The 11,857-nt window shown below is 40.4% G+C and overlaps 1 protein-coding gene across 1 annotated transcript in view; it reads left to right on the plus strand.

The window, feature by feature from the left end:
• LOC124788908 (solute carrier family 22 member 7-like) overlaps positions 1–11,585 on the plus strand; it is a 185,993-nt gene extending 174,408 nt beyond the window's left edge. The window contains exons 8-10 of the mRNA XM_047256191.1: positions 3,381–3,523; positions 8,966–9,114; positions 11,366–11,585. Of these exons, the coding sequence (XP_047112147.1) occupies positions 3,381–3,523; positions 8,966–9,114; positions 11,366–11,585 (512 nt within the window). The remainder of the gene's footprint in view (positions 1–3,380; positions 3,524–8,965; positions 9,115–11,365) is intronic.
• Positions 11,586–11,857: the final 272 nt, after the last annotated feature.

Raw genomic sequence — 11,857 nt, forward strand, 5'->3', positions numbered from 1 at the left:
TCGGTGAAGTATCGTCTGATTTGGCGTCATTATTACTTTCGATAACGTCAATACGACTGGCCAATTCATCATATTTTTCAGTCAGTGCTTTTACCTGATCATCGTTTTTATTATCACAAGCATTAATTTGTTTTTGTATTTTACGTGTGGTTTCGTTCAATTTTTTAACGTCTGCTTTGATGGCATCGGGATCCTGTATTGTTCAAGTCTGTCGGTCACTGTCTGAAGGTCTACTGTGTGTGTGTCTCTTTTTGCTTTAAGGTCCGAGATTTCATCATGTAATTCGGTGTTCAACTGTATGATAGCATTAATTTCGTCTGATACTGTAGCAATATTGTTGTCTACGTATGTTTTTGCTTTCGTAAACAATTTATACTTATCTTCCTGTCTCTGTGCAGTAATTGTTTCCATGACTTGTCGCTTTACTTTATTCTGTTCCTGTATAAATTTACGGTAACGCGCTTCACTATTTTGTAGGTGGCGATTAAAACGTTCGTCAATTTGGCTGTTCTGTTGTTCAAATTTCGTGTCTACTTTTGCATCCAGTGTACGTGAAAGTTCTGCTGACATTAATTTAAACTCGTCGCGTAACTGTGTTGCGTTTTCAGAGCATTGTTTGGCGACTGCACTAATTTCATCTTTAAGTAATTTTGTTGTAGCTGCTTGCGTATTACTTAATTCTTGAGCCACGGATGTAATTTCTTCACTACTATTCCTAGCACAAACCTTAATCTCCTCACGTAATTGTTCTTTAGTATCATGGCATTGCACGGCAACGGCTGCAATCTGTTCATTAATCTGTTTAAAGTACTTATTAATTTGTTCGATCGACCTGTCTTGTTTTTCATTCAACTGTTTGGAATTGTTGTCTAGTATTTCATTAATTTGTTTGCTCGATTCATTAATTTGTTGTTTGAAATTTTCATTAAGTTGTAGCAATAATGCCATAACTTGATCCATGCCAATATTACCTACTCTATTCTTTGTGTTGTTTGATGGCGTATCTGCTTTTGTCGCGTTTTGTGTAACCATTTGGTCATTCTTTGAATCTCGAAAAGGTTCGCCACTCGGATGTGCACTGTTAGTCACTACCTCGGAGTCAAATAAATCTGACGTACTTTGAGTACATTGTTCACCTTCGTTAGAAACAATTATCTGTTCGCTACGTAAATTTTGCAAATTAGGCGTGTCAAACTGGACAGCGTTCATTGTAACGGAACGTGCCGTGTCATCAATTGTTACATTTACTGTGGACATAATTGCATTTGTTTGCTCATCATTAGAATTAAAATCATTACTAGTGATCGACAGGCACTGATTATCCGTAATTAGAGGACTATCACTATTACACTGACTGTCGCAAGAATTATCGGTCAAATTATTAGAGTCGGCTATTTCACTCATTGCACATCGCGATGTACTGTTAACAGTTTTTCGCGGCATTTTTTTTTTTTTTTTTTTTTACAAATCAAATTTAAGCACAAAAAGAAACAGACAAAGCAAAAATGGAGCAAATGCAGTTACAACAAAGAGAAATAAATTGCCGATGATCTGTGAAAGAAAGAGTGACAAATTAGTAAATGCGTTGCGCCAGATGCAAACTACATTTAAGTAAATAAGAGCAGATATATGACTACTTCCAGAGATTCACAAAGAAATACGATCCTGGCCGGATGCCGCCAAGTGTAACGTCCCCACAAAAAAATTTTAATAAATATATGAATATTATGGATAGCGATTATAATTTTTTGTGTAACCTGAGAACAAAATTGGTTCCCATTTATAACCTCCCTACAGAAATTCATTCACATTTAACCTCCACACAAAATTTGTTTCCCATTTAATGAAAGGTCGAAACAGAAAAATTCCTAAACCTCGTAATAAAAAAGAAATTCAGTAACCTGGTAGAATTTGGACGACAGCAGCGCTGCGTCATGGCCCTGTAAGATCATTCTGAATAAAAAAGGAAAAAATTCTTACCTCAATAAAAACAGCGAATATATCTGCTCTTATATAAAATTTTTCCGGGACAGCTCTGTGCAATGCAGGCCGATAGATTTGTCATTTTATGAAAGGAAGCAACTGATTTTTCTTTTGCAACAATAGGAATGATCATGGATCGAAGTAATTAGTATATTCTTTAAATTGAAATGAATGTTTGTTAGAAATTACTTTATATCACGAAGATTATTATTAGGACATTTTTAAAAGATTTACATAGGACTTCACATAACATTACTAGATATGCGCGAAGCTGCTTTTTACCTTATACAATAATACTCAGGCTCCGGCATCGCTGCACCGCGACCGGCTCAGCCAACATGATACACCAGACAGGACTGACAAGCACAGACAGGCGACTGCTCGCTAGCAACAACTAACTGCTACTGCTACACAGTTCGTACTGCAGTCAACACTGCTCTTTGGTCTCAGATTCTCTTATAGCTTACATATCGCAGGCAGCACATACCTCTTATACCGTTCTAACACAAACCCACAAGAAATCCATGAGAAATCACTCTACAACCTGAAAGTTACTGTATGGTATGCGATATTTTGTTTTGCAGTTATTGGTCCGTTCTTCATTGAAGATGAGAGAAAGGGCTGTACTGTGACAGAGGAACGCTATGTTCACATGTTGGAGAACTGATTAGCTTCTGCAATTGCTCATCTACCTGTAAACAAACACATGTTCTTCCAAGAAGATGAGGCTACCAATCACATCGCGCGAAGTTCCGTGATAACTGGGAGGAACCTTTTTCCCAGTCTTGTTATCTATCTTCAGACACTGGGATATCGGATGCATGAACAGATTCCCCGCGTTTTCAACCTGTGATTTTTTTTTTCCTGTGGGAATGCTTCAAATCACAAGTGTTCAATTCTCCAGCAGCACACAAGATTCAAGAGTCGAAAAATCGAATTCAGGAAAAAAATCCAACGAAATAATGTCGTGCCGCAGAACAGGTGTTGGGAGCGATGTCAGCAGATGACATGCCGAGTGCATTTGGAACGATGGTGGGCATCTGAAACACGTTATGTTCGGAAAACGAAGACTGCTTGTAGTTTGTTCAGTTTGTAAACTAAAGCTTTTTATGTTCATTGTGTGTTCTTGTTTATTTCAAGTAAATAAGTCTAACGATTTACTCATGATATCACTTTCAAAATTGCCAGATTGGCTGCCACATCTTTCAGTATGTCCTCAGATTAGCCACAATTCGCCGCCATTTCGTGAAGCAGCTAAAATGACAAAAGGAAGCTATTGTGAACGGCAAGGGATCAAAGATATTCCTGATGTATTCTTTTAAAAGTATGTTTTCTTCATTTGCTTAGATGGCAGGACACCACGAAGTTGTTGTAACCTGTACGTATTTTCTTTATAGCAGATGCATCCGGCACCTCCATCACCGTGATGACCATCATAATGCAGTTCTGCACCACGGCTAGTGGTGCTATATCCAACCTACAGAGCCTGGAAGTGCACCCCACGTGTCTGCGGCAGATCACAGCTTCTGTCGAGTGGACGGTAGCCGCCATATTTCTATCACTTACGCCACACATTGTTTTCCAGGTACTTGAACAGGCACAAGCATTAGAATTTTCTTAACAGCATGAAGAATATAGTCCTCTAACAAGATTCCGGATTACGTTAATAATGCAAACAAATATTCTGCATGTGTGTTAACATTGAATGTGTTCTAGAGCTAGCGTCTTTCACTATTAATTCAAAAGTGGTGGGTGCTGGATTCGGTACTAGTCACTGTTTATATTTAGAATCAGCTATGGCATTCGGTGTAGGAGCTATCCTCATACCGCCAGCGGAGGGTGGAAGAACGGATAAAGGATTAGGTTACGCTCTTGCCCTACGGGTGATAAACTGCCACTAAAGGCAAAAGAATCAGCAGTGATTAAATTTATGGGGATGTAGAAGCCAGTGCAAACCACAGCACTAAAGCCACACAATCTGCACCCACACAAAATGTAGTTACAATTGAAAAAAGTGTCCTGATGATGATATCTTCACTACCAATAGATTCTAGATTACCATTCGTATATCTGGGAGGGGGCTGCAAAGGGGATAGTGACTGCGAGAAAAATAGTGAAAAACCAACGAAACGTTATGAATCTCATTGTCTGAAATTGCAATGTCTGAATTCTAAATGTGTTAAGGGAGCTGGAAGAACTGATAGGCGAAAAGCAAAGATTGAGTATTGATTACGAGGAAGCAGTGAAAGCAAATGGAAAAAAAGAAGATATTTGTTCGGAAGAATGTAAGAAAATATAAAAAACCGCAGAATATTGTATAACGGGAAGGGACTCGCATTCATTATGAATAGAATGGTGTGAGTTACTGTGAACAGCTAGGCGAGTGGAATGGAAAGCAAATCAGTGTTAAGAACCGTATGTTATGTGTGCATCCCAACTTTGCAAGTAAATATGGCGCGAGAGAGGGAACTGAACGGGGAAGTCAGAAGAGGAGCTGCAAATTTATTCATCGTGAGTGACTGGTACGCTACAGTAGGGGATGGAATAGAGGATGGAACTATGGGGCTATATGAGCTCGTTAATAGGAATGAGTGGTGAGTAAGACTGCTTTACCTCTGACAGAAATTTCAGCTAGCAACAGCAATTCCACAGCTCGAAAATCAGAAGAGGAGGTGGTATACTTAAGGAACGCTACGAGACACAGAGAGATATAAACTGAATTACATGGATTACAATGAGATAGGGACTTCGAAATCCCTTACTGCGGTTACGTCATACCACTAGCAGAAACAGACTGTGATCAAAATATGCTAATGACGTGCAAGGTCAAGTTTAAGATAATCTTTAGGAATAATGCTCGCGTCGGCCGGAGTGGCCGTGCGGTTAAAGGCGCTGCAGTCTGGAACCGCAAGACCGCTACGGTCGCAGGTTCGAATCCTGCCTCGGGCATGGATGTGTGTGATGTCCTTAGGTTAGTTAGGTTTAACTAGTTCTAAGTTCTAGGGGACTAATGACCTCAGAAGTTGAGTCCCATAGTGCTCAGAGCCAATAATGCTCGCACAAGAAAGTGGAATGTTGAAGTACTGAGGAATGATGTGCGTTCGACGTTCTCTGGGGCTGAGGCTGCAGATACTGGAATGAATAGTAGTACGGTAGGAGCATACTTCAGTTGAGGAGCAATGGACATCTCTAACTGCGAATAAATTATGAGTAACATAATGTATAAGCTTACTTAAATTGACTGACGAAAAAAAGAAAGGAAAACTAAGGATTACAAGTCACTTAGAAAAGAAGTTAATGAGACGTTCAAGGAAGCTACGTTGAAATGGATGCAGGAAAAAAGTGAAGAAACCGAAATATATTGGTTGTCGGAAGGACAGATGCAGCATATCTAAAATCGAAAATTGTCCAACGCTGAACGCATACGAGAGAACGAATAGGGAGAAAACATTGAATGCCTCTCCGAGGAGGAGGAACGTCAAAAAAATAATAAAATAAATAAAATAAAATAAATGGATGTCGATTTGAAGACCGGAGAGAACATGGTACTCACGTCAGATTTTGACAGAGCTGTCAAGAACTTGCGATGAGCCTCGTCAAAAGGTATAACTGTTATTTTCTCATTATTTTTAAAAGCACCAGAGGAAGTGGCCTTCAAACAATTAATGTGGAGAATCTAGAATTTGTGAAACTGGTGACATATCATCGGTTTTTCGGAAGGCCATCATTCATACCGTCCCTAAGATGGTAAGTGTACCTGAATGCGAAAATTATCGAACAATAAAGTTGACAGCTCACGAATCCAATTAAGTAGCACAAAATTATCATGTTTGACCCACCTCTAAGAGAAAAATGAACTTCAGGTGTCATTGTTTATTTTGTCACGGCCGGTTCTGAGTGTCTGTTACTTTAATCGTCGTCGTCCCCTATTGCGTATTTATTTTCTCAGGGACATAGTCCTGTTTTTCCCTTTATTATTTTGCTTATTTCGTCTTGTCACTCATCTACAGCAGACATGTTTCTGGCAACCTTCTTTATTAAGTCGTACATGGCTCGTTTTCTTCTTTCTCCTCATTAGATGCTTATGTCGTTGAATGCATGAATGGTATTTATTTTTCATGTATGTATTCTGTACAAAGGACTGCCGGGTAGTTCTCCGATCTTACATACTGATCTAAGAGATCGTTTTTAGAGATCAAATCGCTGTAGTTGTTATCTACATCCATAACGTGCCTTCAGTCACTAATTTAGTTATTGTCGTTGATGATGAAACTTATTTCCTTCCGTGCGCTGTCTGATGGTTAAATCGTTTCTCCTGGAATGACATTTGTCATGCCTAACAATATGATCGCATTCTCGTTATTAGGTATCATATTTGTATTTTTTCCTCTGCCATTTGGGTTGGTCGGTTCTGTACCCTCTTCTTTCTCGTCTAGTATATCTCAACGTATTCGTCGCACATGCCAAGGATTCAGAGTACGTCCTGGTGTTAATTTCAGCCGTCTTGTTTTTCATTGCATCTATTTCTTTCATGATACCTAACTTAATCCTGATGGATTTCTGACTTGCCAGCCGTTATACCAGCCTGTGTGTGCTCGCGAGTATGGTTGGTTAGAGCAGAATCTTCACTGTCAATACATTGGGTGTAACGAGTATAAGTATAGATATTCCTAATGATGACCGAGGACGGAGTACTGAACAAGGCTAGATCAGTATTTACGACGTAAATTTTACGTCTTCGCAGACTAATAATTATAGCCATTACAAGTCGTATGTTCTTAGTTTGGTTAGAACCTCCGAGTACATCTGGCAAGCGCAAACCATTCATGGTTACTTTCCACTGAGCAGCAGGTCAGATGTTGAAAATGGACATGTAGACGGAAAACAGTTAATCTGTACTGACGGGTGTATTGTACTTAGTGGTGCAGTACGACCGTACAGGAAATATTAGGTTGTTAAGTTAGTGACCTGCTTTTCAGAAGACTATTCGATGCAGAGAAAGACAAAACACAGCCAACACACTGATGTGTGTTCAAAGTAAGGTATCACATATAAAAAATGTCAGCACTTATACCCGTTACACATTGTATGACTGGCGGGTTGGTCGCTCATCAACAGACTATAAGATATTGTCTGTTAAGGCTCGATTAATTGTTGCCGATGATTGTCCAATATGTAGGCAAGTAAAACCACAAACCCGGTTCTGCGAAAGGTACCTAGACAAAGTACAGCAGATGACACCATACAAATAAACTAAAAGTGGCATATCTGCTGCCGAGCGGTTCTAGGCGCTTCAGTCTGGAACCGCGTGACCGCTACGGTCGCAGGTTCGAATCCTGCCTCGGGCATGGATGTGTGTGATGTCCTTAGGTTAGTTAGGTTTAAGTAGTTCTAAATTCTAGGGGACTGATGACCTCAGATGTTAAGTCCCATAGTGCTTAGAGCCATTTGACCATTTGAAATGGTCAAGAGCCCAGGAAAGGGGCTGCAGGGGATGTCGTGCTATTAGCAACGGCATTCGCTTCGGTTGTATGCTGCTATAGCCCATTAACGCCAGATTTCGCCACACTGTCGTATCGGATACGTTCGTCGTAGGTCCCACATTGATTTCTGCTGTATTTCATGCAGTGTTGCTTGTCTGTCAGCACTGACAACTATACGCAAACGCCGCTTCTCTCGTTCGTTAAATGAAGGCCGTCGACCAGTGCGTGGTCCGTGGTTAGATATAACGACCGAAACTGGGTCCTCTCTGCACACTCTTGACACTGTGAGTCTCGGAATATTGCATTCACTAACGATTTCTGAAATGGAATGTCTCATGCGTGTAGCTCCAACTGCCATTCCGCGTTCAGTCTGTTAATTCCCATCGTGTGGCCATAAGCACGTCGGAAACCTTTTCAAGTGAATCACTTGAGTACAAATGACAGCTCCGCCAATGCACTAATCTTTCATACCGTGTGTACCCGATGCTGCCGCCACCTGTAATGTACAGATCATTACCCCCTGACTTTTGTCACCTTCGTGAAATGTTAGCATTGGAGTCATTATTTGGAGGAAGGTAGAACTTTGGGGTTGCAGTACAGGGTGAATCGAAAAGGACTTTGTTCTCTTCATAAAGACAGAACCATCCTTATCTCATATATCTACGCAGATTTGAACTGTGACAAGGTGACATGGTTCTGTATTGAGTCGCAGGTACACTTGAAATTAGACGTTAGACCATAGCGAACACGTCGTCAGTGATTTATCCGAATAAATTTTCACTGTGCGCTTGGAAATTAAAAGTAGTGTACAAAGGGAAGAAACTGGAAGATCTAGATTTCGCGTCCCACAAGCTCGGATGGGGGAAATGTGAAGACTGAAATCGGCTGCGACCTTTCAAAGGAATCAACGCAACGTTTGCCTCAAACGATTTAGAAAACTCACGGAAATGTGAACTCCTCGACCGTAAGAGGGACTTTTTACCGGCATCCTCCTTAATGCGAGTCCGATCTGTTACCACACACACACACACACACACACACACACACGATAATACACATACTTACCTTAAATTTTAATCACAGTGAAGTAATGTAGATCGTTGTGAAGTATCAGTAGTTGTAGATACAAAGTGTGTCACAGAACCATACAATGCTCTAACTGCTGATCTTACAGTGAAATTCAACGCATTTGTGCATCTAGATTGCACGTTACAAAAGTAAATTTCTGAATGAATGAAAATACATTAAAGACTATTTAATTTTTTATTTTCTTGTATTCATGTATAATTATGTGGATTAAACTTGTTTTGTTCCCGACCATTTGTTAAGTGTTGCAGTCTTCACATATAGTGGATTGGTTTCTTGAAGTAGCTTGCGTAATCGAACATCGCAGAAAAAGTATTAGATGTTTAATGTGAATACTGAAATATTATAATAAATTCTTTGAAAATTATTATATGCACGTTTGAAGTTTGTAAGTTGAGTACTTTCTGTTACAGGCGGGATCAGTGGATCGCCGGCTGCCATTCGCCATCCTCTCCGCACTGAACCTTCTGGCAGCTTTTGCTGCATCTTTCCTACCAGAATCTGCATTACAGAGATTGCCTGAATCTTTGGAGGATGCCGCGTTGTATGGCAAAGGCCGCCGGTATTGGAGCTGGAAACCTAAGCCCCATCCATCATACGCACCACGTTGACTCAGTTCCAGAAGTGCCCCGCAGGTGAAAGAACCGCGTATTCATAACGTTCCTGCAATACAGTCCTGGTACTGAACGCTACAACAAAAATACGTATTTGTAGCATGGCAGACGGAACAGTAAATGTATTAAACTATGAAAGGGAAAAGAAACGTAAGAAACTGACGATTAAGCCAATAATTAAGCTCCTGCGAAAATGCATTAAGAATTTTCCTTAGGAACTGATAATGCAGAATGTGGGAAGACGACAGCTCGTTCTATTTCATCCTCTCACAGAGAATACCTTTCCTTTCTCGTATTTTCCATTTCATTAACTTCAACCTAAAATTTTCTGTCACAGCAAGTTAAAAGGTATTAACTGATTTGGCATAATATTCTTCCTAGAAAGTAAGTTCCCTGTCAGCCGCGCTATATATTTCGAAGTTCACCTTTCATTACAGTTTTATTTTATTCACTATTACCACCATCGCCAAATTACCTACTTATCATGTGACGTATATATTACCCATGTCCTTTGATTATTATTTATCATTAATTGCTTTGCTACCCACACACTACCTAACACTTGCATGTAGACTTGAACGTGATAACGCAGCAACAATGTTGAAGTGATTCTACCGTCTTTCCCCCTGTTCCCAACATAACCATTTTACATTCATATCTGTACTCTTAAGGGTCCTCTCAGTGGGCGGCAGAGAGTGAATCGTGTACCACATCATCTTCCTGTCACTCCTGTTCCGTTTGTAAAGTGCGGCATGGGGAGGAGTAGTGTCGGTGGTCCTCTGGATGGGCTCTGCCTTCACTGTTCTGCTCGTATATGCAGATATACGCTGGAACAAGTAATATTTGACTGCTCAGATTGGATGGTATACAGTAGCAATTTTAGTTTTTAACATAAACATGATGTAAATAGTCTCTGTCGTAACATCTGCCAGTAGAATTGGACGAGTTTGTGCGCCACGTTCGCACACTTACTGAACGAAGGAGCGAAGAAACGCGCTGCTCTGTCTTTTCTATTAATTCCAGCTCGTAAGATTGCCTGATTGACGGGCCATGCAAAAAAAAAGGTCGCACAAGCGTTCCATAAGCAAGGAAGGAGAATTACCGTTTTACGGCCAGAGATGGAGGAGGAGGACGGACCGGGCAATTATGCATCATTTGACGAAATCCTGTCAAGATGGAGCAACAAGAAATTTCTCAGCAGACTGCTCAAGCTTCCTCTCCTCTAGTCACTTTACAATACGTAATACTAACTAATCATTGAGGATTGTCAATCCACTTACTCCAGTCACAGATTCGAGCCCCTTGATGCGCTTCGCACTTAGCTTTCGCTGCTTTCCCCAGCAGCATGCTACTGACCTCACTACAGCTGTCTGGAGATTAGTTCCCGTACTTCCCATTCACAGCATAACTTGTTGTTGGTATTAACTTATTTCATTTATCATTAGGTTTTTATATATTACTTATTATGCTGCTTATGTGCACTTTCATTTTTGTTTATTATTTATGACAACTGGAGCTGTGTACGGTTTTGTTTCATTATTTTATCGTACTTTTTACCCCCACCCTGAGATGAGCTTCCAGATATGCACGTCATTAGCTCATTATCTCCAGCCCTGGCACGATATCTGCACTTGTTGTTAGGCTTCTGTATACCATTCTTGACCAGGCGCTGGAAACAACATGTAACCATTTAAGATCTCTTATTGTATTAATGGATTCATTATTGTCTTACTTATTGCTCCTGCGCTTTTTAGGACTACAGAAATACGCTGCAAGAATCGTATTGTTGACACTAGAAAATAATGCGATAGTCATAAGTATGTACCACTTTTTATGTTTAATATTTTTGAACTTTTCGACCTTAATATTCTTATTTTACTTTTGCATATTTGTGGTATACTTTTCTGTACGGCCTGAAACCGATTTAGAAATAAAATTTGTATTATACAACTGGTTGCTGATTATTTCGATATGCCTTAAACTACATACATGTAACAATTGTCTAAAAATTTTGCATGAAGTCGTTCAACAGCGGTACACCATACATCTAATATTCGCTCTTTGTCGCTTGAATAGTAAGAGTACATATCCAAAAGTTACTACCGTTCTGAAAACGACTCACTGTTAATATTTTCACTGCGGGTGAGAATATATCTTGGTGACACAGTCAGTGCGACTGCTGCCTCTGGTTCGCCACAGCTGCACCATGCTGGTTGGTCTGTTGATGGCCGCCCCCGGACTGCTGCAGATGACTGCTGGTGATGTGTCGTACTCGCATATGTTACCATGCCGCCATCGTGCGTGGACAACTAAACTGCACCTGGACAAATCAGAACTGCTGCGGATGGCAGAAACTGCCTTTCCTCAGCGCTCTGGCCAGAAAGGCTTCATATCGGCAGATCTATTTCTCTTTTATTGATATCCTGTGCACCTCACTCACGAATATGCAATGGCCCGGAAAGTTTTTGTTTTGCAGAAGCCATCCGTTTTGTATTATGGACCAAGCGTGGTGTGGTACTCCTCTGTATAGTCTTCACTGAAGCATGCACTTTTATCTCCGGTGATTCTTCGCCAACGCAGTCAGTATCTCTCCACTAACGGTCCTTTAGCTATATAAGAGGGTTGGAACTTTAATACTGGTAAATATTTCATTACAGCTCGTACAATATAAATACGTCTTTCAAAGTGTTA

Source organism: Schistocerca piceifrons, chromosome 3 (assembly GCF_021461385.2).
Source record: "Schistocerca piceifrons isolate TAMUIC-IGC-003096 chromosome 3, iqSchPice1.1, whole genome shotgun sequence".
NCBI lineage: Eukaryota > Metazoa > Arthropoda > Insecta > Orthoptera > Acrididae > Schistocerca > Schistocerca piceifrons.